The sequence below is a fragment of the Rosa rugosa genome, chromosome 3 (assembly GCF_958449725.1).
Source record: "Rosa rugosa chromosome 3, drRosRugo1.1, whole genome shotgun sequence".
NCBI classification, from domain to species: domain Eukaryota; kingdom Viridiplantae; phylum Streptophyta; class Magnoliopsida; order Rosales; family Rosaceae; genus Rosa; species Rosa rugosa.
In genome coordinates, this window is record NC_084822.1 from 20,089,206 (window position 1) to 20,116,599 (window position 27,394).

Here is a 27,394-nt window from a genome sequence, read left to right on the forward strand (position 1 = left end):
AAATATAACAAAAAATAAATAAAGGTATCAGACCTTTTTGCTTTGCCTGGTGCGAGAGAGAAAAAAATTAGGTTACAGAATTTGCAAACCGCCAACCCCAATATATAGAATAAAAGCTGTCAAAATCCTAATGATATATGAATATTTATTAATTTCTGTTTTGACTTTCTTCTCTTATCCTAAATTCCTAATTAAATGAATATTAATATTTTATTTTTAACCTGACAAAGTGACAATCACGTGGGTTAGAGAGTGGGGGAGGCGGGGGTTAGAATCTATACTATTATTAAGAGAAGAGGCTTTGTTAGCCAAAATCTAAAATTTTGACAGAATTGACCCTAGAAAATTAATAAACTTTGAGAATTAATTACATCACAAGGATAATTAAGACATTTACAAAATGTATTTTTATTAAAAAAATTAAAAAAAAGTACCACAACCCACTTTTCTCTCTCCCATTTTCTTTTCTCTGCAATAACCAACTCTTTTCTTTTTTATTTTCTGAAGAAAAAAAATATAATAACTTGCACATGCAGAGCATGTGTGGAGAAATACTAGTATTATATATTAGAAGGGGGGGTCCAGCCGTTGCACATACATATAAATCAATAGTTTAATTAATAATAGACATATAATATTATATATCTGCCAAAAAGCTGAGGGGGGTCCGGACCCCGTCAGACCGAATGACGGGTCCGCCCCTGTCAGCCAAGTCATTCATTAGTGTTACTTTGGATCCGATTATCAATTGTTTGGCTCCTTGAATTGGTTGTCTTCAATTAATCTCTGGTTCGGTGCTATGAACGACCTTAAATCGGAAATTGAAGACCCAGATTCCGAGAAAAACAACTTTATTTTTGTTTTCACTTTTAAGATATGGTGTAAATTTTTTGAGAATATATATGTTTCAGAAATGATACACCAAACAAGCTCTCAATGAAAACAAAGCATTGTATCCACGAAGTGCGCTGTTAATGTAAAAAAATGCCGTAAAAGAGTATATTAAATGATGCAAATACACGCCATACAAAACTTCCCGCAAATTCTCAAATTTGATTTTTGACATTAATGCACGTCGTAGATGCATTAGGGCGGAACACCGAAAAAGTTTGATGCAGCTGTGACAGTGATGATGTGAAGTACTTATTTTAATTTCCTATAGTACATATATATATATATATATTGTATTTTTTTTCTTCTTTAAAAATTAGTTATTATACAAATTAGTATCTGGGCCTAGGAAGCCTTTGAGGACACCGTGTGATTGACAAATAAAAAAAAAAAAAAATTAGTTATTATACAAATAATAACAAATACTGTAAGCTGAATACAACATAATTTCTTTTCAACGGTTTTTACACATAAGCCTAGTTCTGGTGCATGTAAGATTCAACCAAACCCAGAAAACAGTCAAAATTCTTTGGGAATCATACAAGTTAAGGCATATATAATGGACTTCCTTTGCTGCACTTTTGTGTACCACTTGCGGCTTTAACACTGGTTTTTTTGTGAATGGTGCAAACTCTTGCTCCAGTACTGAAGAAGCCAGTCATCTCATAAACTTGCATCTGAGTGTTAATTCCAGTAATCATTCCAAGTCTTCCTTTCATCAAATAAGCTGTGCCTTTTTCAGGTCAGCAACTACTCCCCTGTCTTTATGACCCCTCTCATTGTACAGTACCTTGTCTATGATGCCATATTCAACTGCCTCGCTGGGACTAAAATATTTTGGACGTCTAATGTCCGCTTCAATTTGCTCAGTCGATTTTCCAACATGCTTAGCAAAGAGCTTGACCAACTCGTCTTTCACATTCTTCACTTCTTTTCTTCCTCCTCATCACTTTTGATTCTTCCCCCTGTTATGTGATTATCTTGCCGACATTGATGAGATTGCTAGGTCTAGAAGAATTGGGAATGCACAAACTAACTAGTTGTTTTTGTCTTTTTTTTTTTTTTTTTTTGTATTTTTGTATTTTTAGGCCTTTCTGGGCCTCCGCAATTTGTATATCGGCTCAAACAACAGATGTGAAGGCCTAAGAAGAAAATGGTCCCACAAAATGCAAATTCAAAGAAACGAAAACGACAGCCACCAGTGAGAACCAGGCAATTGGAAACGATTCAACAAAGACGAAGATGGTAACTGATCACGTGTCAACCGACGGTTTCAGTAATCCGGCCACGTACTCAGGTGAACCACTGTCGATTCCGGCCACGTACTCCGACGATCAAGCAGTCGGCTGAGCTCAGTTTCTCTCATGCTGCCCACTTGGAAGCAGTTCCTTAGTGACAGGTTCAACAACCACCGGCTTGAAATTGAAATTGTGAATTCCAGTTTTAGCTACTTGCAAACTGTGGCCTTGTTTATTTTTCATCATAATAGTCATTTTGCTCACTATAATTGGGTCCTTAATGCTTGGTTTGCTAACAGTTTAATCGTAGCTAAAGAAGCAAACTAACCCAAAAAACTAGTTTCCACAAAGAAAGAAATCCCTCATGTTCTCTAAGGGCTGAGTATTGGAATCAATGGTTATAGATTGACTAGTGCTGTTAGCAAATAGCAAGAGTCAGTATTTCGAGATGGAGAGGAATAGTAATGATCATGGGCTCAAAGATTGCCTTTTGCACTAGTCTCCATCCTTTATCTGGCAAGAAGAGCCAAATCAAAATCAGTGAGGGCCGGGTAGTATAAATACTAAGCCTTCATTAGAAATTTGCAACTCCATAATGCGTTGCACAAATCACTTTACATGTCACATTCACTATTAATTCGAAGAGTGATGGCATGATCTTTTCAATTGTTATGTGTGGGTTTCTATCTATGATTGAATAGCACTTCTTGATATTTTCTATGCTTTTTGTTCATCTACCATATAATCGATACTCTTATGGTTGGAATATTATACACATAAACTCATTTATACAAAAGCATTGCATTCTCGCCTATATAAGAGATGTTCTCACATTTACTCAAGCATAATGGCACTACATTTTCAATTTCTATGAGATGGGACAAGTAGATAGGTGAGGTAATGGTTTTGATGATTACAGTGATTAATTTCCAGAATAGTGAGGTACTTTGAATTTCGTCAAGTAAAGTAATTTATAAGAGTGCTGGAATGTGAATTCTTAAAGAGGGTAATGTGCTTCAAGTCTTGAGTAATCATAAAGGGATGGAGGATGGATTTTGGCTATTGCAAGATGGTGAGGTTCTTATATTTCGCCTGTGTAGATTATATAATATCCAGGTTGCTAATCTATTTACTTTACCAAACATGAAACATATTAGATCTAATATCTTCGATCGATTAACTTTTTCCTACGCTGCACCAGGTTCAAGGCAGTACACCCCCCCCCCCCCCACCCCACATGGTTGCCACCTTGTTCTTGGCACTTTGTATGTCCTCTGAAGCCAATAGCCACCTGCCCAGGTATAAAAATGAGGTGTATGAATTTGAAATAGTGATAACATGCAAAGAGAAGAATGGCATGAGATCCCTTACACGTCATGTGTACTTTTCTCCTCCTCACGTCCTCCTCTCTCCTATAAATTTAAATACCGACGCCCTCTACTCGCCACTTCACCACAACCCAAAGCTAGCTAGCTATCTACCACTGATCAATACTATGGCAAAGCATTTAGCTCTCGCCTTTTCTCTTTGCTTGCTTGTTCTCTTCCACGGCTGCTTAGCCAGTCGCCAACAATCCAGCCAGCAAAATGAGTGCCAGCTGAACCAGATTCAAGCCCGCGAGCCTGACAACCGTATTGAGACTGAAGCAGGTCGGATTGAGTCATGGGACTACAACCAGGATGACTTGCAGTGCGCTGGTGTCGCTGTTCAAAGAATCACCATTGAGCGTAATGGCCTTCACTTGCCTTCTTACACTAACACTCCAAGGCTTGCGTACGTTGTACAAGGTAATGTGCATAACAGTTGTTTATTTGTTATTCAGTAAATTGCACGTTGTGGTGATTAAGTATATGTGTTTAACTTGCTATTTTTGGATACTTTACTGTAGGTAGGGGTCATCTAGGGATGGTATTTCCTGGCTGTCCTGAGACATTTGAGGAGTCTGAGCAATCTGATGAAGAACAACAGGATCAGCAACAACAACGGCAAGGCCAACAAGGACAACAAGGACAATTCGGACAGCAAGGCCAACAAGGACAACAAGACTTTGAACAGCTAGACCGACACCAGAGGGTGCGACGCGTCAAAGAAGGTGATGTTATCGCAATCCCCGCCGGAGTCACAACCTGGTCTCACAACGATGGTGACAGATCTCTTGTTTTTGTTACTCTTTTAGACATCGGCAATAACCACAATCAGCTTGACCAAAACCCAAGGGTACACTGCTTTACCAACATTTTAAAACTATATACATAATGACATAATGTTAACAATTTATATTACATGCTTAACTCACTCAATGGTTGCTGCTTAATCTCAATTTATAGCGATTTTATCTTGCTGGTAACCCACAAGATGAGTTCAACCAACAAGGCCAAAGACAACAAGGACAACAAGGAAGGAGCAGGCAGCAACGGCAGGGAAACAACAACAACAACATCTTTGCCGGCTTCGAGACACAGCTCCTCGCCGACGCTCTCAACATCGACCAACAGACTGCCCAGCAGCTCCAGGGACAGAACGACAACAGGCCACAGATTGTTAGGGTTCAGGGACGTCTCGACTTTGTCGAGCCACCACGGTCACAGAGGGAGGAAAGACAACTGCAAGGACAACAAGGACAACAGGGACAGAATGGCCTTGAGGAGCTATTCTGCCACATGAAGATCAAGCAGAACATCGGCAAGCCTTCAATGGCTGACGTCTTCAGCCCGCAAGCCGGTCGCATCAGCACCCTCAACAGCTTTAGCATGCCTATTCTCAGGCACCTCCGCCTCAGTGCTGAGAGAGGCTTCTTGTACAACGTCAGTATTCTATGCATGCAGTTTGCTAGTTAATTTTAGTTACCCGTTGATTAATTAATCATGATTTTTATCTGGTATGGCACATGCAGAATGCTATCCACAGCCCACACTGGAACTTGAATGCCCATGAGATCGTCTATGTCATCAGAGGTAGCGCCAGGGTTCAGGTGGTGAACGACAACGGCGAGACCATCTTGGACGACCAGGTCCGCCAGGGACAGCTCTTCGTCGTGCCACAGAACCACGCCGTGTTGCAGAAGGCCATGAGCAACGGATACGAGTACATTGCCTTCAAGACCGATGACAATGCCATGATCAACACTCTGGCTGGCAGGACCTCCGTCTTGCGGGCACTCCCCGACGTGGTCCTCGCCAACGCCTACCAGATGGACCGTGAGCAGGCAAGGAACCTCAAATACAACAGGCAGGAGACCCTTGCCTTGAGCTCCTCAAGGTCTTCCCAGTCACAGGTACTGGTGGGAGTAAATGAGATGTAAAAAGATGTGTTGCGGCATGTAGTGTTAAAGTGGTACTTGCTAGCTAAGCGGTAGAGAATGAATAAAAGTAAGCCTTTTATGTATGGCTCTCGTGTACTACTAGAGATCTAATGCACTCAGTTAATAAGTAGTAACCGTACTTGTAATCTTTTACTCTTTTCTAATGAAATTTCTTTCTTTTTCTCCTTTGCGTTGGTTCCTCTCCAATTTTCAATATATGAGTACACATATGTATACATGTATGGTTTCGTAGCACTCGGATAACAAGAAAAATGCATAGTGACCTTTGATGATCCTCAAAGATATGATTGAGATTTCGTAGGCTCGTTTGAAGAAATTATTTGTAAACTCATTTGATATGCTCTTGCTTATTTTAGTAATTCATTCTCTAATAATTAGGAGAATGAACTCTCTATTGCTATTAGTCATTCTCTAATAATTAGGAGAATGAACTCTCTGTTGCTATTAGTTATCACAAAATTTTATTGTAATTTATTCAGTCAGTATATTGGCTAATTCGAATTAACTAATATCGTAGCTAGAAGTTGTTAATAGTAAGTATATTTAGTATTTATTTCCAAAAAGAAAAAAGAAAAAATCTCATTTTCTTTTAAGACCCAAATGTTGAAGGAAGTCGACATCATGTGTGCCTCTTCAAACTAGGGTTTAGTCCTAGAGTTGTAATAGGAGAAGGTTCTAGATTACCTAGTTATGTTCGGATTCTATAGTAGAAAAGAATATTTTAATTCAGGGTTATTTTAACAAACTGTGTTATTTGTGGTAGATAAAACAAGAGCTAGGAGGACAAGTTCGTATAATGTTTGTCTGGTGCTGCACCTTTGCCCAGGCATGTGGAGGAATTTGTCAGAAGGATATGGTATATATAACACTGCATAACATAATGAATAGATACAAATAATATTACTTGAATCAGTTAAATCATAGTGAAGATCAAGAAAATTGTACAAGGTTAAGTATTCATGATTTCATGGTATATGTGTTTGACCTATGAGATGTCAGTATGAATGCTTTTCTGGTACTCATTCAAATGACCTCAAGTTTCTAAATCAGCTACCACAACACATCAGAACCAGATATATATAAAAACGAAGAGAACTAAATTTCATCAGTTTGTTAAATCGTGTAGGCCTTACTGAAAGCTGTGGTGGGTGTTTTACGTCCCTTGGCAATGTTCATCCTATGATTGGAACTGTTGGTGCTCCCCTGACAACTGTTGAAGCGCGGCTTGGGTCAGTCCCAGAACTGGGATATGATGCACCTTCTAGTGTGCCATGTAGAGAGATTTTCCTAAGAGGAAAAAACCTTGTTTTCATTGAACGTGCAAATATTAAACTGAATGAAGAGAAAAGTGCACGGAAGTAGCAAAAAAATCCATCACCACTCATTGATTTTGGTTTCATGGTACTTTGCTTAATTTGATTACCTTTGCTTGATTAAATTTGTCTCAATTCTGATATTTGGAGGTCTACAGGCTAAGCTTTTTCTAGATGAAAATATAAAGGCCGAAAGTATGTACCCATATATTGATATATGAATCAAGTAAGAAACCCAGCAATAGACGATCTCAGTAAAATCGTACATTAGTTTGAGCTAGTCTACTAGAGTATGGAGTTCAGGGCGGAACAGGGGACTAGGTATTGCTGCAGCCCCCCTCCTTTTAGTATCAAATATATATGTATTATGATTGCAAACAAATCTTGTTAGGGTAAATTTAGCACCCCAAACTTAAATTCCTGGTTATGTGCCTGATAGAGTCGGTCTATTTTTATATCAAATTGATTTTATTGATACGTTAATGGGTCATAGACGAATCCAAAGTTGTCTCGAAAATTCAATAAAAGTAATAAATGCTAGTTTTTAAGGTAAGTACACTTGGTGACACATGTGGAATTGTTAGAAAACTTGTGCAACTAGTATTAAGTACCGAATTATCAATCCCAAACAACTACCTAATTCTCAACACCCACCCCCCCCCCAACCACTTTAAAGGGGGTATGAAGCACACGTATAATTTAAGAAAACTAATCAATTAATAAAGTGAAAACCATGCTTTTATGTTGATTGATTGGTGTCAGAGTTTTTTTTTTTTTTTTTTTTTTTGAAAAGGGTTTGGAACCCAGCCTAGCTGGGAGGCTCAGCCCCACGCCCGATTCCATTTATTGAATTAAAACTTTGCAACGGGGGGGACATAATACCTGAACCCCGAGCGACATTAGAAAGATTACAAACATCCTCATAGAGAACATCCCGAATAATAACAGGAGTCTCATCTAACCAAACATCAGAAATATAATTAAAACTAGCAAGGTGCGCTAACCTGTTGGCCACACCGTTTGCTTCACGGAAGATGTGGCTAACCTGACTTGAGTGAAAAGATGTCAAATATGACTTACAATCATCGATAATTCGCCCAATGTCAGATCTATCTTCCACCTCACGCTGTATAGCAGTGACAGCAAGGGAACAATCGCTCTCAATATCAATAACGGTCATGTCCTGATGGATTGCCAATAAAAGCCCAGCCCTACAAGCTTCAACCTCCATATGTAGAGCAGATGAAGCATGTGGGAAATATCGAGCCAGAGCTGACAAACACATACCATTTTCATCACGTATCACAACTCCCACTCCACCATCACCATGATCAGCCCGGTAACTCCCATCCACATTCACTTTCAGACGCCCACTAGGGGGGTTCTGCCATTTGGACTTTTCCCTTCTACCTTTCGCATTTCCATGCACATGAAGTTGCTGATATTCCTCAAGAAATTTACTAGCCCATTGAGCAGCATTAGAAGCACAGAAGAAATTTCCGTTCCACAAGACATTATTTCTTTCAGACCATATGACCCAGAGTGCCATGAAAAAAGCACAACGTTGGTTACCATCCAATTTATCAATGACGTTCAACACCCAATCCTCCACACATGAAGCCTCCACCTTCTTGGCCAAAAGACCCAATTTGGTACACACCCAAAAGCATGTGGTAACATCACAATCTCTGAATAAGTGTAATCCATCTTCTAATGCATGATTACAAAAAAGACAATTACTATCAAGAAGACTAACCTTATGGGAGAGAGCTCTTCTTGTAGGTAAAATGCCTCTGAGTAGTCTCCATACGAACACACGCACTTTAGGTGGGATGTTGGCCCCCCAAATTATCTTCCAGTAAGTAGCATTAATCCCATAAGACCCATTTGAACTAGAAGCCCGGTCAGATCTACCATCATCAAGGCGGGCCAAATGATATCCACTTTTCACTCCATAGTTTCCTCTCTTATCATAGTGCCATATCAAGCTGTCATTTGCTCCTCTAAGGCTTAGAGGGATACTTGCAATTATGCCAACTTCCAGTGGTGTAAATAAAGCTTCCAAAAGTGGAACATTCCACTCATAATCGTTCTCCACCATTAAGTCACATACTCTCAATTCTTCATAGCCCACAGCTGGAGAGGAAAATGGTTTGAAATGTATGGGTAGTGGAACCCACGGGTCCCGCCATGCAGAAATATGTGCTCCATTGCCAACCCTATATCTCACCCCTCTACGTAACAGATTTTTGCCATGCATGATACTACGCCATGCATACGAGGCCCCTTTTGGCACTACAGCATCCAGAAAGTCACACCGCGGGAAATACCGAGCTTTGTACAACCTAGCTACCAATGAATCCGGTGACTGAAGAATTCTCCAACCTTGCTTCGCGAGCAAAGCTTGGTTGAAATGAACCATGTTTCGAAATCCAAGACCACCTTCTGTTTTGGGAACACACAATCTCTCCCAAGCCAACCAATGGATTTTTTTGTCATCAATCTTGTCCCCCCACCAAAACCTAGCCATAAGCCGGTGCATTTCGAAACAAAGGTGTTTAGGGAGTTCAAAGCAGCTCATTACATAGGTCGGAATGGATTGCACCACTGCCTTTAACATAACTTCCTTACCAGCGGCGCTCAACGTCCTTTCTCTCCATCCCTGTGTTCTCTTCCGGACCCGTTCAGTGAGGAAGCTAAAGGCCTCGGTCTTGGAATAACTCAACTCAGTAGGTAATCCCAGGTATTTGTCGTGTTTATCAACCCGTACCACCTCCAGAGCTGCAGCAAGAACGTCTTGTTTGTCTCGTTTCACATTTTTGCTGAAAGACACACTACTCTTTTGATAATTGATGAGTTGGCCAGACGCTCTTTCATAGGACCCAAAGATCTCCTTAAGCACATAACATTCCTCTAATTCTGACTTAAAGAAGATAAACGAATCATCAGCAAAGAAGAGATGAGAGATTGTAGGTGCACCTGAGCAAATTTGAACCCCATGCAAAGAGCTAGACTCCTCAGCTCGAATAATCATTCTAGACAATGCTTCCGCACACAATAGGAATAGGTAAGGGGAAATTGGATCTCCTTGCCTGAGTCCCCTCGTAGGTACAATATGGCCTCTTGGATCACCATTTACTATGAAGGAGTAAGAGACAGTCCGAACGCATCGCATAATCCAACCAATCCAAATGGGACTGAACCCTAGCTTATTCAGAACCTGTTCCAAAAACACCCATTCAACACGGTCATAGGCCTTGCTCATATCGAGCTTGAGAGCCCCATAGCCGACCAGTCCTCTTCTACGCTTTTTTAGAAAGTGTGAGATCTCAAAAGCAGCAAGGGAATTATCCGAAATTAAACGTCCGGGCACAAACGCACTCTGATAAGGTGAAATAAGAGCTGGCAATAGCGGCTTCAACCTGTTGGAGAGGACCTTTGAACCCAACTTATACAGAACATTACACAAACTGATGGGACGAAGTTGGTTCATGTATTCAACTTCCTTCACCTTCGGTACAAGGGTGACATTTGTGTGGTTAACATGCCTCATCAGAACCTCTGAATTCAAGAAGCACCGTATGGCCTCAGTTACATCGCTCCCAACAACATGCCAAAACCGTTGATAGAAACACGGTGCAAATCCATCAGGGCCAGGTGCCTTTCCCGGGTGCATTTGCTTGAGAGCTCGATACACCTCTTCACTTGTAATAATACCTGAAAGCATCTCGTTCATCTCGTCAGTAATATAATGAGGCAAAAAAGAAGCTACCTCAGCACAGCCCTGAGGCCGAGAAGTCGTGAATAAGGAGCGAAAATAAGACAAGACAATCTCCTCAACCTCCCCATCCTTCGTGCACCAATCCCCAGAATCATTGAATAGCCCTTTCAACCGGTTTTTTTTCCGTCTGTTACTAGCCCTTTGGTGGAAAAAGCGGGTATTCAGATCACCTTCCGTTAACCAGAAAACCTTCGCTCTTTGATTCCAGAAATCTTGTTCAAGCTTTAAAAGTTCATCCAGCTTCTTTTCAAGAGCAACCCTTGTGTCATCCGGTGGGGAAGAGAAAGAAGAGTCGTAGAAAGTAGCCAACTGTTCTCTAATCTCACTAATACTCCTACCCAAAGACCCAAACTTCACGTCGCTCCAATCTTGTAACACACGACGTGTTTCATTGATTTTCCCACAAACCCTAGAAACAGCATCACTCCCACCAGACCAACTCCAGCCCCTCTCAACAACTCTAGTGCATTCCTCATCTCGGAGCCAAAGTTCTTCGAAGCGGAACCTCTTCCTTCGCTTCTTTTTCCTTTGTGATCGGCATTCCCGAACTTCCAACGAAATTGGAAGGTGATCAGATTTATTAGGGGATTGGTGAATCACCCTAGAAACTGGGAACAAATCAGACCACCCATTAGTAATAAGAAATCGATCAAGCCGGACCTTAATCCATTCGCCACAACGCTTCCCTCTCCAAGTAAAGCTCGGACCCGTAAAGGATAACTCCTTAAGAGAAAAGATCTCAACAAAGTCCCTGAAGCCGTCCATTTGTCGTTCGCATCTAACTGGACCACCTTCTTTCTCACTATTAAACATAATCTCATTGAAGTCTCCACCAATAACCCAAGGCAAATTACACTGCAACCCAAGAGTTTTAAGAAGCGTCCAAGTACGATGGCGGTCCTCCACTTTGGGGTGGCCGTAAATCCCGGTAAATCTCCATCGTTTAGGGTCAGAGGCCTTGCCAATCTGGACATCAATATGATTTCCAGAATAGCTCCGAAGAGAAACCGGGACATCATCATTCCAAATAAGACACAACCCTCCAGCTCTACTCACACCCTTTCCACTCTTTTTCTGTTGAAATTTACAAGGCACCGCAAACGCGTTACGCCAACCAAGTTGACACCGAACCTCAACCATTTCAGCTACAGAACACTTAGTCTCCGACAAGAAAATTACATTGGGATGAATTAGGGACACAAGCCCTTTAAGACCTCTAACTGTCCAAGGATTCCCAATTCCTTGGCAGTTCCAACATAGCAGATTCATTTCTCGTGATGGGTCAGTGGCGGACCCATCACGGAGGAACGTTTTAGAGTACGTCCAAGACTCAAAGGTAAATTCCGACTCGGAGAGCTAGGGAGTTTTCGCACCAAGAACCCCTTCTTACTAGCCTTCTTGGACTTCTTGGAACATTCTAGAATCTTCCCAATAGGCCTCTTGGTTGATGGAGACAGGTTGGCCCCTCCCTGTCCCCCACTTGGTCGAATCCCATTTTGGACTTCATTATGGTCATCAATCATGGAACATTTCTGGCCATCCTTCAAAGGCTTTTGCATGGATTGATAATTACCCGACCCCACTTCCTTTGACTTTCCAGCTGTACCCTTACTCCCCTTCCTAATCAACTCCTTAATTAAGGGATCAGCCGACTGTGACTGCTTTTGAATTAAAACCTGATCCACAAACAATGGATGAATATCCGGAAGTGGGACCTTAAGTGATGATTGTGCTATCACCGAGCTCGACAATACTGCCTCCCCCAAAGAAGAACAATCCATAATAGTAACTTCCGTGAGCCCCTCCGCCGTCGTCGTCCCCCGCTCCACCTCTAGCTTCCTCCTCTTATGGTTTGGCTCACTGGTGCGCCCCTCCTCTGTACTCTCTACCACTACCTCCATGTCATTCTCATCTCTAGGTCCCAGTTGGCCGGAATTCTCCTCCCACTCCTCCCGGGTCCTTGTCAGCCCGATCGTCGGAAAATCCGGTGCCGCCATAGACCATCCAGTATGTTTAGCCGGATGAAGGCCGAATCTTGTACCACAGCCCCCTGGCTGCATCTCCACCTCCTCTTGTTCTTTCCTCGCCAGCCAGGCCTCCTTTCTTTCTGCATTCAGGAGTACGTCGTACTTCGGTTCTGGAATCTCCCCCGACAACCGGCGCGAGCAGCTAAACCCAGTATGAGAGAGTAATCCACAGAACAGACAGAAATGTGGTAATCTTTCGTATTCCAACTCAAAAAGCTTATTTCCTGACCATGCTGCCCCCGGGATACAGACCCCCTTGCTCAACGGTTTCTTGACATCAATGCCGACTCGAACACGGAGGAATCTTCCCAAACAACTGCCGTTTCTATCCTTCCATGTTCGGACATAAACACCCACTGCTTCACCAATCCCTTGTCCAGTAACATCGTCCATGTAGAGTGGTGGAATCCCACGAATCCTAATCCAGAAGTATTGAGTTTGCAGAGAAACCGTAAGAGGATCCACCATGCCATCAGTCACCGCCACCGCAAATAGAGCCCGCTCATAGGACCACGGTGCTCTAGTAACTACCCAATGCAGATCAGACGCATAAGTGAAGGAAAATAGAAGTCTGCGACTCCCCTCAAGTTGACAAACAACCAATCTGGAACGATCTGAGGGGGACGAATCCGGAATCCAAAGATTGCGCAAGGTGCTGATCAATGAATCCATTCGATATTGCTTATCAGTTAGCAATTCACCCACAAGAAAAAAACGATTTGGCTGCTGCTTCAGCCGCTTTTGAGGGAGAACAACCTCCACCGCGTCCTCCTCCCTAAGCGCAAGCTTTCTACCAAAACCTCCAATCATCTCCTCCATCATGCAAAGTTTTTGTGTAACAAGATCCCACACTTTTAAAACTAAAGGAGGGAACCAGGACATTCGGATAACCAAACCGCCGTCCACAAGGACACAAGCGCCCCACTCCGACGAGGCTGAAACCCTAACTCTCCGTCGCCTTAGCTAGAGAGAGAAGAGAACGTTTTTTTTTCTCTCAAATAAGCATAACTTGGTCACTCGTTAAAAACATAATTGGTGTCAGAGTTTTCTTGTCTTTGATTGGTATGCTCCAAACTCTTCGAAAACTCTCTAAAAACATGGCCAGTATATTGTTCACAAGACTCATATATAGGAGCTTTCATGTGCATGCTGAGTCGGACAATTAAGCACCTAATCGATCTGAGCCAAGATAAAAATTTCATGATCTGAGCCAACAGCATATAAATATGAAGATTCTTAATTCATGTGCATTTTTTCTGGTCATCTTGTCGATCCAATTTTCAAATATTCCACATGTAGCTTACTGTGCTTGTCTAGGGAACTATATGTAATTGGATTGTCTTAATTTGGAACATTGAATGATAAAAAGATATAAAATATACACATGAACAGGCAATTTAGGAAAGTTTGTAACATTCCTCGATCAAGAATCAAACATTTCCTGCGTTAATTAATAGTTTAGTAAAGAACACTAATCAGCCATGCATGATATATGTTAAACTTCAAATCCTTCATTTTATTGTCTCAAAACTAGAACAAGAATATAAAAAGGAACGACTCTTTTTTATTATCTGTAAAAAGTCACAAAGAAATTACTTCTGTGATCACAAAAACCTCAAAAACCTATAACATATGAGTATGGAACTCTCAATAACACGCCTCTTCACTCTTGGCTCTCAATATGAGAGACATTCATTTTCTTTCCCTATGTTTCAAATCATGATCATGTGGTTTATTTACAAAATTGACCTGTGTTTGACTAGTATCAATTTCTGCTAGTTTGGACTGGGATTAGCCACAAAGTATGCCAAAACACCAACAAATGGTGCATTAATGTATGTGGTCGGTTCGGACTTCCTAAAATCAACGCGATCATCCTCATAGGCATCATCTTCTCCAGGTCCTCCTATCAGGACTCCCACAAGGGGATTAGGGTTAGGGTTTGACGAATTGAAGTACACTGAGCCTTCCTTGCAAGCAATGGGTTGGGGATGATCCTTGATAGATGGTAAAGAAGATCCATGGTGGTGAATTCGCTGCGGATAATGGTCACTGTATCCGACCATGTATGACAAACCCATTGGATTATCACCCAAAATGTAATCAATTAACCTGCTTTTTGGCGATTTGGCGAAGCGTTGTTGGACTGACATCTATGTTTCCACAGTTGAGGGATTGCGAGGTTCGTGCAAGGTAATTGGCGTAAACTAGTAGTAGGAATGAAATGGAAGTTACATGTTGCACATTGCTGCCTCCTGGCTTGTAGATGAGACCGGCTGCAGTGTACTCGATGTGGGAGGATGATGACTCCGGTATTAATGTGCACATGAAAGCTATCAGCCGACGATTTGTACGATTCAAGGTTGTACATGTTGCCTTCCAGGACTTCCTGGAAAATAAAGGGAAAAGGTTCATCATGAAATCACATCATTTATATCGTAGAGATTCCTATAATAATCTGGGAAGCTTGATCACCTAACCTTGGAGATTAGAACATTGAGGCCAGCATGCTTGTTGTCCCAACCAAATTCGTTTATATTGTCCTCTGCACCAAGAGTTTTGCCATTGTTTTGTATGTAGTCAAGGTAACCACCATCCTGAGTGACTCTCCTCAGCCAGGCTGCACTCCATAGCAATTCGTCCTGTCAAACGTTACACAAAATTTTTTGTCAAGCAATAGTTGAAGACTAGGGGGTTCAAACTGGACGTTTTCTTGTGTAGGAATGAAGTCTTAATCACTACACATAAATTTTTTTCCTAACAAAACGCAGTGACAGATTATAAAGACCGTGATATTTGGATGCGTTGCATGTAATTTAAGATGTATGAGAGAGAAACTGAGATTGGGGAAATGAAAAAAGGGTGATTGGAAACATGTAGTTATCTCATTATATTATGCTTAGTCATCATTAAACAAAGGTTGTGATTGACCAAAGTGATTTGTTAACAATATTATTAAGCATAGAGTAATGAATTAATATCCTATTTGGAGCTAAGTATTGAGATTTAGTACTTACTTGGTAACCATCGAAATCACAGTAAAATGGGCAGACACCATCTCTAACATTGGCATTATCACTGTAAGCTCCTCTGTAAGTATCAACAAACTCGAAGGCCTTCATGGCATTTTATGCAACAATGTGTCTGCACAACCAGGGTCAGATGATCGGAATGCCATTGAGGAAGCTGCCAGCGCCGCAGCTGTCTCACCAGCAACATCAGAAGCTGGATTCGGCGAGTCCACGGCATATACAGTCCTGGCTGTGCCCATGTCTTCTGGTCTTTCCCAGCAATTGTGGTCTATAATTGGATCCCCAACCTATTATTCCATGGAAACAAGGTTAAGACCCTAAAAAAAATTTTAAAAAAATGAAATATCAATGTCATGACATTGTTTGCATTGGTTCAATAGTGGGGCAATTTTTGTACTATTGAGACACATTTTGGACGTAGCAATCTGTGGACAAATTTATGTTTGTATCTATAGGGACTACGGAGCATAAAGCTTGATGAAGACGATTCATTGTATCATGCAAGTCACGGACTTGGAGGTGAAAAAGTGTATATAGCCCACCATCCACTCATATAAAGATTCAGATAATTGGTTCATCTTCGGTGGCAAACTGAACTCAAAGGACGTCTATGATTGTAAACAATTAATCCAAGCTACCTAAATACTGAGTGTCAATTTGGTTGGATGTGGCAAAAGCCTTTCATTCGTTTGGTGTTCACAGAGGTTAAAAACCCAACCTTGAAATTTTGGTTGGTTTATTTTCTGAACAAATGCTAATTTCGCGACATTAGTCTAATATTTTCAGGATTTCGTCGATATCGGCAAGATTTCCGGAAATTTTGAGAAAATCACATAATATCAACTTGGTAGGTCAGTTAAATAGTGACATTAAAAAAACAAAATTATTGGCGATATTTCACCAATTTTTTAGATTTTTCAGTCATTGAAATTAACCAATTTCCGCCATGTTACTATTTTCAAAATCGAAAACAAGAGTACAGCAACCAAGTGTGGTTCACTTCCAAGCTTGCTTCCATAGAGTACGCCACATCTACATAGAGTAGCCAGCCTAAAAGTAGATCACAAAACAGAAAATTATAAAAAAGTGCAATTGGACTTGTGAGCGATTGTTAGAACTTGATAAAATTGTTGTCATACAGTTCATGTTTCCTTAACAATTAACAAAGAATGTTTGATCAATGATCACCTTACCATGCTATGAAACTATGTTCCTCGACGATACTGCAATTGCTTTGTGTTCTCCAATAATATCTGTCATAAGTACTCAATAAGCAGTGTTCATCCACATGACAATGGATAACTTGTCATTTGGGAAAAAAAAAAAAAAAACAAAAAATGAAAACCGCTTACTTCTCTAATGTAATCTGCAACTGCCTTGCAGCCTTCGATTGCAAGTTGCATTACATTTTCAACAGTATCCAACGACAACTTAGCATCCATCTGCATTGAATAATATCACAAATGAGTGGTTTACAGCAGAAGGCACCGAATGAGATGCCCAAGATGTTAACTAATACAGTTATTGTAACTTAAAGTTGGGAAGAGAAGATCAGATAACAGATTATGATTTTAAGAACCTGAAGAAGAGTCACTTTGTCCAACTTCGGCATAATTCCTAAAGTGACATCAGCGCCTCCAGCACTATCTTCTATATAGTTTAAATCTGTCTAGCCAATAAAAATAAGGTCTTAAAAATCTGTTGTGTCAGACTAGTATGAAGGCATTATAGGGACCCCAACAAAATATATTCTCAGTAAAATAGAAATTTAAGTGAATATTACCAAGTAGAGGTGTGCTATTAAGGTACCCAGCACTGCACGAAGTAACGATATCCCGCATTGGAATTCCAGCGTCTGCAAGGGCCAGGGTTGCAGCATTGATACATGCAGATCTAGTTCCTGCCAAAAAAAAAAATCAATTAAATAATTTAGCTCACAGATAGATCTTCTAATTCTTAATCAAACCAGAGAGCAGCCTCTTCGAATCCAGTAGCATTTTCTAGTAATTAAATTCAGTGATACACTGAACGTGCGGGAACAGTCCCATTTGAATACAGTGCAAAAACAACAATAACAATCGGTCAACTCTCAGCATAGTTTGACCCTTAAGAAGAACTGCCTTAAACAGAAGTACTCCGCTTCAAATCCAGTAGCATTTTCTAGTAATTAAATTCAAAGTGATACATAGAAAGTGCTTTGGGAACAGTCCCATTTGAATAAAATGGAAAAACAACAATAAAAATCGGTCAACTCTCAGCAAACTTTTGACCCTTAAGTCAAGAACTGCCTTAAACAGAAGCACTACAAAGCAAACTAGTGAACAGCCTCTTTTTCTCAGCGAATAAGCCTGAATCTACTAAATACTGGATAACAGAGGATCAGGCAAGCATACACAGAAAGAAAAAGAGCAGCCTACACATTACAAAATCTGAATGTACATTTTATCAACAGGACTTATAGGACTGCATAGAAGCATTGATATCTACCTCCATCTGCTTGGAGAACGTGCACAAAAATGTCTATCTGCAAAAAACATGCATAAGGTACAAGGCTTCAGACAAGAACAAACTACAAAGTCAAACAGGAAAAGTTCCCAATATAATACAACTGAAGCTGAGACAAACCTGAGACCAAGGCATTAAGTTTGTCAAAATGCATTCTTCCATGGTTTGGCGAATAACTAGAGATATCTCTGTGGATCTCCTGAGAGCATCAAGGACTCATAGATTAGTTATAATTATTAAGTTAGTAATGGATACAACACTGTTATGCTAAACTTAAATAGAAGATCATCTAAAGCGCATATGGTTGAAGACTGAAAGGGAATAGAACATATAACCTATCACCCTTCGGTTTTCTCATCCGATCTCCGGTACTAAAATTTGCCATGGTGTATTCACATCGCACCTATATTTATTAACAATTACAGACAGCAATATACTTTGAGTTAATAAATGCCTCTTAAGTTAACATACTCAAGCATCACATATATAAGTTTAGTTTAGTTTAATAGACAGTGGTCTAGACAAAATAGATTACCAACACATTGGCATTCAGCTGTTGGCTCCTATTTTGGACCTGAAAGACAAAGTAAATCATAAATAGCTTAAATGAATATTCAACTGAAATGTGATAAGAATTTTGAAGTATAAATAATGAGTGTGCATTAGCTATAACTTTAGCTCGTAACATAACTACAGCAGTAGAAACCCAAAAAAAAGTTACCCAACCTCTCTAGGGCCATAAACAGCAGCAACAACTTTGGTGTTACCCATCTCAAACATAGCAGAACTGAAATTTGATAGCAAGATGAATTAATAACAACATCAAAGAAAGTTATAAAAACAGGAAGCAAGGGTTAGTAGTTAGAACCCGTCGGCTTTGGCTACAACACCAATCTCTGCTCGAATTTGCCTCATCTGGAATCAAATGGAAAACTAAGATTAATCAACTCAAAAAATAAATGAACACAGATAAAATTTAACATAAAAGAAAATCAAAAGATAGACAAATACTTCCGTGGGACGACGACCATCTAAACGAAGATCTTCAGGGCTGACGAACTCCATCTGTTGGTCTAAAAAGGGATAATAGTAAAAAAGCCAATCATCATCTAAGATGTAACATCAGAAAACCAAACTGCAAACTTCGACAATTAATCCACAATGGCTTCATTACAGTAAGAACATCCTATTTTACTAGTAGTTTCTAAGGTCTTAGTCTAGCATTTCAACTCTAGAAAATCCGTTCAAAGGTCAAAATCACATGAAGTTAATGTTAATGCTGCATTACTTCATCTTGCACCAAAGTTTCTGACTTTATGCAAAATTTATTCCCAAACAAACCTATGTTTCTTATAAACGACATATGCCAGTAAGGGTTATGTAAGACTCAAAATTCATTCCAACTAGGTAATGCTGCCCGCGCGATGCGGTGGGTATATTATCAATATGGTTCAGCTTAATAATATCACATTTACAAACATTAGATACTTTATATATCTACAACGGTGTTGTTTTTTAAAATCTGGTATCTCAACCAATTGGTCATAGTACTGAACTGAGTTAAGTACTATGGTAACTAAGTGAGTGCTTAGGCTGGTGGTTAAGACAATGTGGGGAAAAATTCAAGAAAGAAAATCCCCGCAAAAGTACTAAAAAAATCTTGCCAATTCCACACCAATTGGTCTAATCCTTTAAGCTCATTCACGGTCAGCTGGGACTCCTCGACTGTTTGCAAAAGTGAAATCAGGTGATCTTATGAGATAATTTTCATATCCAATCATAACACAGTACATTACTCATGGTTTACCTAGAACCAATAAAGAGGCTAGAGACTCGGTAAAGTGGTCACAGAACGTTGTCATTCACATATTGTACAATTGAAATTAGTTCTCCTACTTTGCTTATTCTTTTTGGTATTGATTTTGTATTTTCCTCATCATTTGATGTCATTTCTTTTCCATGATAAGACTTTCCTTAACATATTAAAGGAATAGTCATAATCACCACTTCCTTTGACACAATTGAGGATGATTGCTTATTTTGGCACCCAACTGATATAAGAACCATTACTAAGTCAACCATTATTTTTTCATACATGTATGTATATGCTAAACATCATAAATTGGAAACGAAAATTGAACGGTGAAACTTTGATTTAATATCATTGTACGCTTCAAAGATTATGTAGACATCTGTAACAAAATTTTCTCTAATGCTTAAAGGGGCATCAGCATTTTTTTTGTACTTGAATGCACTCCTCTTTATCAGGAAAAACACCAAATCTTTTGTCGAGATGCAAAAAGGTCAACATGCTTTTTGCAAGCTTGTCTATTTTTGCCTAACTATGCCTAATGGAGGCCAGGGGTTTCATTCAACTGATTAACAGTAATTAAATTTCAGTCAATGCATCGCTTTTGCCTTAATATTCCTAATGGACAAAGAGGCTAATAATAAGAAAACAATAGGCTGATATAGTACTTTCATTCAATTTTAGCAGCAAACTATGAAGAAGTATTGAAATTAAAGCAAACAACTTTCATTGCACACAATTCTAGAATAGGGTAACGTGATTGCTTACCCTCAAGAACCAAATCAATCAATTTCAGATAGCCCCCAGGCCGCAATAGCTCCCTGACAATTATGTCTGGCTCACCCAAGTCTCTTTTGATGACATGCACGCAGCGCCCTTCCTGTAACAAAAACAAAATTCATGAATAACTCAGAAGCTCAAATGAGAGCCATTCCAGCAATGATATGAAACCTAAATAAATGTACTTAGGTAATTAATGCTTATGTAATACACAACTCTCCTCCTTAAGTTTTCTCAAATGTAATATACATTAGTTCAGTCTTACTGCTGATTGTAAAGAATGGAACTTAAATACATTTTGGACTACAGAAATCAAAGTTTCAGCCACCAGAGACCAATAAACAAAGTCGCAATAGATATGAAAATACAAACATTCTTTTAATCCAATCACTTTTGTAACTATCAGTAATGGCTAATATTGGAGGCAAAGCAAGTAAGAAAGAGAGAGAAGCAAATTCATCAAAATTTCATGAATCAAACAGATTTCAGCTAAAAATGAGCACCAAAATTTACGGCAAATCCGGAAAATGGGAAAGCAGAGAACCAATGTCCAGAACGCAAATAATACAGAGCACATGCAATGAATCGATCATATACAGAGACAGAGCAGAGTCTATACCTCGACAATTTGATTGATTGAGAAGAGCAACCCAGATTTTCGTTTCCTTCTGCGGCTGTCAAAACTGAGCGAGTAATTGACAAGGCAAGCAGTAGGAGTAGGCCTACTGTTTCAATAAAACAACGCCCATCAGCATTCCCTTTTCCTTTTTGCAAAGAGAGAGAGAGAGGCAAAATAGAACAAATGGATCCTTAGGCCAATTGAGACCTGTCAACAACTCACTCGAACAAGATTTCTCAAACTTGGGAAATCGATAGAAGCACCACGCTGATGATGACCTCGGCTCAATATGAATATCGAACAGAAATCGCTGACAGGAGGAGAGCGAGCGCGGCGAGAGTGAGGCTGCCGGCTCATGACGGATCTTTTATACCCGGGAAAAATGGCAGTTTCTTAATACAAAAGTTTATTAAATCTTAAAAGTTTTAACTAGTATGGAGGTGATTGGTCTTGGCCTCTTGGGTATTTGAGGAGAAAATTAGATCATAATTAGAGAAAAATTCAATTATGGGCCAGAGAGTTCAGTTATGATTCTTGATGTGCTTATCAAAGAGGTCATATCGTTCAATGTTTTAATAAGATTTACAAATTCGTTCACTTGTTATGTTGTTAACCAATAATATTCAAAACAAACCAACGATGAATCAAGCAAAATATTTCTTCCCATAAATCAAAGGCATTGACGAGATAGAGGGGTTTTGTGCAATAATAGTTTTTTTTTTTTTTACAATCAGTCAATATGTGAAGTCGAAAACACAAATAAACACAGCACACCAAGAGATACGAGCACAAGACCACAGATTTAAGGTGGTTCAGCAAAACTTTTGTCTACGTCCACCGGGCAGAAAAACAACCTTCCACTATATTTATAACGGGTACAACCAGAAAGAATAAGAAAACAAGGACTCTTTCTTCTCTTCCTATCTCTCCCTTCTTTGCCCTCTCTACTCTCTAACTCTGATAATGGAATACACTTTGCCCTCCGTCTCTGTGATGCAAAACCAAGAGCATAACCCCTCCTTATATAGCCATAAGGATATCATCTTTCTTCACTGATTAGGAAACCTATTCCTATTGGTGGTAGGCAATTATGCCTTCTCATTCTCTGTAATCAACAAGGATTACAGGTAATCCTACATATAAGGATTTTCTTTCCTTATTGGAACTCCATTCATCAGTAGGAATCCAAAACCTACCGGGTAAACAATTCTCATACTCTAAGACAATTGTCTTAGGAAATACTCATGGGCTGGAAACCCAACAATCTCCCCCTCCAGACCATGAGGGAGGAATACCGGCGTGACTCCATTATTGGGAGTCCACCTGAGTTGACTTGATGCAGAACTTCATGTTGGAGCATGTAGCTCCCCCTGATCGAATAACCCATCACCATGTCCCTCTTGGTGGAACAACTCTTAACCATCTTCTCCCTGGTCAGAAAACTCATCATTGGAAAAGGAAACTAGGAACTTCTTTTCTAGATCAGTTTTCTTCCTTATATGGCCTTCGCTGTGGCGCCATACGTATGAAGAAGTATCACTCATTGCACTCAAGTCATCTATGCATACCAAGCTATGTGTCTTGTACAGGGAATGACAAAGCTCTCCTTTAGCAACATCCAACGACCCGTTTGTAAGCTTCCACTTTCCATCACCAATATATTGGTGGAAACCTAATGTCATCTGGTAACCAAGATTAGTCTCGATGCAAATATCTATCATTCCCTAAATCTTGGATTAGCTTGTATTGCCCATCTTTAACATCCCAAAGTCGCGTGCTTCGTATGTAGAAAAAAGCTCCAAGTTGGAAGTAACATGACCACTTGCACTGGTATCCACGAGCCAATCGTGACCCTTGTCACCAACATACAGACATTCTTGAACAATAAGAAGCTCCCCCGAGATAGTAGCCGTAATGCCATTATCTCCATTGTTTTGGTGGTTGCCTTTCTTTTTGTCTTGTTTCCACTTTCGACACATCTGTTTTAAAAAGAATTTCCCATAGTATATTATTCCAAACCCATAAATACTCAATTCTCATCCCAATAGGAAATAAAGCATACCCATCCAACTATCTAAGACTCAAAATTAAACACAAATTAAAATAACAATTCGATTCAGTCAATGAATAAATAGATAAAAAAAACTGTATATGATCAAGATGAGTCTTGAGACATAATGGTACCTTATTTGAGACGGTGAGTTCGGGATGTAAGGCGGTGATCGAGTGCAGCTGCGGCGGTTGAGTAGAACCGGGTGGCGGAGGAAAGAGGGAAACTTTGGTAGGGTTTAAGGAAAGCCTGGATTTTTCAACAATTTAAACTTTTAGGGGGATACGACTGCGTTTAGAGAATTTTAGCTAAATTTTTCTTTTTCTTTTTCTTCTACCACTCAAATTTATACCTCCTCTTTGGATCTCCTAATTGGACGGTAAAATTAACAAATGAGGCTTAAACAGGCCCTAATTTTTTGTTTTTCCTTTTGAAACTTTAAAGATTCTAATATGACCCTAACCAAAAATAAAATAAACCAAAACATAACTCAGCTCTTTTTTCGGATTTAAATATTTGTCTTGGTTACATCAAAGAAAAATTTACCAAGTTAATAAAGAAATGATCCACCCGAAGTTCTCATCTTTTAGAAATTATTCATACAGATATTTGTGGTCTTTTTTCTGTCAAAACAATTTGTGGAAATCGATATTTTATTACTATTATTGATGATTTTTCAAGATTTTGTTACCTTTATTTAATTTTGGAAAAATCGTAAGCCCTTGATGTGTTTTTTAATCAAACTCAAATAAGGTGTATATCATTCATCTGAAGCCAGAATGAGCCATTACATATCATCCCTCTACCGACATAGGGTAGATAAAAAGTTTGTGGTAGTACTACAACGATACATAGATTAGGTACGATCTACTCATTGAACACTCCACGCTCACTGAAAAAAAGTGAGCCTATAAACTATGTTGACACTACAACATAGTAAATAAGCACAACAACATACAAACGTGCATAGCTCCTGTTTGGCTCCAATTTTGCTGCAGCTGGTCAACAGTCTCTTTTCTGCGCGGGCGTGCCAGCACCGTTCGGGTGCGGTCGTCGGGGGTGTCCCTTGACCTGACTTCTTTCAAGCAATTGTAGACGAGGAGAGCACCAACCTCGTCATGGGGATTCTTTCTGCCTCGTGGTGAGGACTTTGCTGAAGTTTCTTCTTGTTAACACAATCGATACTCAATATTGTAGATCGAGCAGAGCGACATCACCGGGAAATGTTGAGATCTTGCTAAAGCGTGACTTTAGCTTGGCTGGGTTGCTAGGGCGTTACCCTTGCTTGGCTGGTTCTGTAACCGTTGTGGTCGCGGCACTACCGTCGGCTCCCGAGGAGACTAGGACCGAAGCACGTTGACAGAGGGTTTGGTGGCACTGAAAGTCGGCTTCTGAGAAGACTAGGACTAGGAGTGTGATCACCGGTAAGAGAAAGAGAAAGAGAGGGAGAGGAGTTGCTCTTAGAGAGGTTTGCTCTAGAGAGAACTTAGATCATCTTAGAGATGTTGTTGTTGAATGTGAATGTGTATTTGGTCGTGGTACTACAATCGGCTCTCGAGGAGACTAGGACCGAAGTACGTTGACAGAGGGTTTAGTGGCACTGAAAGTCGGCTTCTGAGAAGACTAGGACTAGGAGTGTGATCACCGGTAAGAGAAAGAGAAGGAGAGGAGTTGCTCTTAGAGAGGTTTGCTCTAGAGAGAACTTAGATCATCTTAGAGATGTTTTGATGTTGTGAATGTGTATGTGTTTTTGTTGGTGTTTGGTCGTGGTACTACAATCGGCTCTCGAAGAGACTAGGACCGAAGTACGTTGACAGAGGGTTTGGTGGCACTGAAAGTCGGCTTCTGAGAAGACTAGGACTAGGAGTGTGATCACCGGTAAGAGAAAGAGAAAGAGAGGGAGAGGAGTTGCTCTTAGAGAGGTTGCTCTAGAGAGAACTTAGATCATCTTAGAGATGTTTTGATGTTGTGTTGTGAATGTGTGTGTTAGAATGAGAGGAGAAGGTGTTTATATAGGGAAGAAAAAGAAGAGTGAAATGATGAGTGGAAGAAAAATAATGAAAGTAGATCTAAGTTCACTTGTAAAATATGGAAAAGATAGAGAAAAGATGAAATGAAAGCAAAGCATGAAGGTGCAGCAACATGGAAGTGGTGATGATCTATTAAAGAGATTGTAGAAGAAAAATATATCCAAGGAAAAAGAGAAAAGCATCTAGCTTTCTTCATGTGGGTAGGAAACATGAACATGTGAATATTGAGCTGGTTTTAGGTCAGTTTCTGCCCCTTTATTCCTTCAATTATTTCTCCAACAAGACTTCATTATATGCCTTCGCCTTCTTCATATGAAATGTTCTACTATGAGTGTAGATCATCCTGACAAATTTTCAGATTTTTATTCCATGTGGTTGGGCCGAAAATGCTGCTGGACCTCTTACAGGTCCAGTTTTCCAGTTTTGCTTCTGTAGAAAATTGGGCTGATTGTTTGAAGCCCTTACACTCAAAACAAGCTCTGGCACTCTTCATAAGAAATGATCCTTGGGCTGTCTATAATGGATCTGCAGAGTTTCAGCTCATTTCAAGTTCATTTGGTCAGTCTTCCGCCCCTCCTTCCTTGTTTAGCTCGGTTTCTCCTAGCCGAAGTAGGAAAATGTGCTAAAGTTGACTTTTCATGTTTCCATGCTTCCATGCTTTCATAGTAGGCTTTATTTAGCCTCTAAATATATATTTCGAACTTGTCGACAATATATAGCTTGAGCCACTGACATTGGCTCAATTTCTCCAAGACACGCCTTGTCAGGCCAAAATGCTTATTTTGGGTCCAAACATTGCCCCCCCCAGACCTCGAAGTCAAAGGTCTTCGTCTTGACTGAAGAGGTCTTGAATCAGCACTCCTCTTATAATGTCGTTGCTCCAAAGTCGTTGTTCCAAAGCCACTTGTATTGGCTTGACTGTTATTACTTGAACAGTAGCCTCTCTCCCTCTTAATTATACATAGTGAGCATACATATATTAATCGCCAGTCTTCCTTCGCGAACCATCCTTTGCGATGTCATGTAATTAAAAACCACTTTGCTACCAACAATTCGCAACCCAGCTTTCGCCACAATTATTGGCAAAAATATTGAGTTGACCTCCTCTACTGCTAATACCATACTAGGCATATTAAATGCCTCTTGTATATGTGCCCATACCAATACCAATGGCCTCTTAAGTATATTAGCAAGTTCCAGCCATTATTAGGCAAGAACACAATTTTTTGCATCCTCCGCGACGCACAAATTTGAAACTCTTTTTGTATTTTTTAATTTTAATAAGACATTGTGAATCAAGGTTTAGACATGCGGCCCAAGTATAGTCGCCTAGACACAAATTTTCTTTCAAATCCTTTGGGCAACCTTACTGAAATGGCCAGGTGGGGGAGGGCGAACAAGAGAGGCAGAATCCATTTTGGCATGAGCTACTCCCACATAGTGGTTTAGGCCCATTTGCACGCACTTCTGGATTCAAGAACCTGTCATGAACGTTGTCCCCTTTCTAGACACCATTTCACATAGACTATACTTACTAAGATGAGAAAGGTCATAAGTGTGAAGACAGTTCAACAAGTGTTAATAAAAGCCGCCCTTAACCTTAAGGGACCTGAACTAGGCACCAATAAGGAGTTTAGGCCAATATTAACAAAAGAGACTTCACCTATTCCGTTATGATTCACAACCCCTTTACCAAATTCAACTTTTTTTTTCTTTTTTTTTTTTCTTTTTTTTAATGAAAAGAAAACGAAAAAGTAACAGAAAAATAAAAGCAAAGAAAGAAAGAAGCTAGCAACACCATGTTTGGCTAATCTCTAGAAGACCACGGGGGAGGCCATCTATGCTTCATTCCAAGCTCCGATGTATCAAAATTTGTAGGGTAAAAATCCCTCCTGTGAGAGCTTGTAGGAAAAGAACAAAGATACTTCTCGTTGAAGAATTTGGAGGAATTTGGCTCGTGAGAGGGGTAATCTTGCCCCCCAAGTATCTTTGTTGG

General features: G+C 40.0%; 2 protein-coding genes, 1 long non-coding RNA gene and 1 pseudogene across 9 annotated transcripts; 2 read left to right on the plus strand and 2 right to left on the minus strand.

The window, feature by feature from the left end:
• Window positions 1–3,371: 3,371 nt before the first annotated feature.
• On the plus strand, window positions 3,372–5,609 carry LOC133739728 (prunin 1 Pru du 6-like). The gene is made up of 4 exons (XM_062167519.1): window positions 3,372–3,916; window positions 4,018–4,346; window positions 4,457–4,933; window positions 5,023–5,609. The coding sequence occupies exons 1-4, from the start codon at window positions 3,397–3,399 to the stop codon at window positions 5,428–5,430; spliced, it is 1,734 nt and encodes a 577-aa protein (XP_062023503.1). The 5' UTR covers window positions 3,372–3,396; the 3' UTR covers window positions 5,431–5,609.
• Window positions 5,610–6,185: 576 nt separating this feature from the next.
• On the plus strand, window positions 6,186–6,907 carry LOC133740021 (uncharacterized). The gene is made up of 2 exons (XR_009860984.1): window positions 6,186–6,307; window positions 6,578–6,907. It is a non-coding gene; the product is annotated as an uncharacterized LOC133740021 (long non-coding RNA).
• Window positions 6,326–21,836, minus strand: LOC133740019 (exosome complex component RRP41 homolog). 7 transcript variants are annotated; one of them, XM_062167850.1, is made up of 15 exons: window positions 21,541–21,833; window positions 21,319–21,421; window positions 20,688–20,799; window positions 19,121–19,182; window positions 18,978–19,024; window positions 18,836–18,896; window positions 18,645–18,683; window positions 18,445–18,512; window positions 18,230–18,308; window positions 18,092–18,128; window positions 17,388–17,504; window positions 17,184–17,269; window positions 16,957–17,046; window positions 16,798–16,857; window positions 16,455–16,654 (listed from the first exon to the last, which is right to left on the minus strand). In XM_062167850.1, the coding sequence occupies exons 4-14, from the start codon at window positions 19,172–19,174 to the stop codon at window positions 16,810–16,812; spliced, it is 726 nt and encodes a 241-aa protein (XP_062023834.1). In that variant the 5' UTR covers window positions 19,175–19,182; window positions 20,688–20,799; window positions 21,319–21,421; window positions 21,541–21,833; the 3' UTR covers window positions 16,455–16,654; window positions 16,798–16,809. The 7 variants fall into 7 exon arrangements, with proteins under 7 accessions (XP_062023836.1, XP_062023834.1, XP_062023832.1 ...); XM_062167848.1 differs by having other exon boundaries at window positions 21,319–21,424; XM_062167849.1 differs by having other exon boundaries at window positions 21,319–21,424; window positions 21,526–21,833.
• Window positions 14,144–16,800, minus strand: LOC133737400 (endoglucanase 24-like; annotated as a pseudogene).
• Window positions 21,837–27,394: the final 5,558 nt, after the last annotated feature.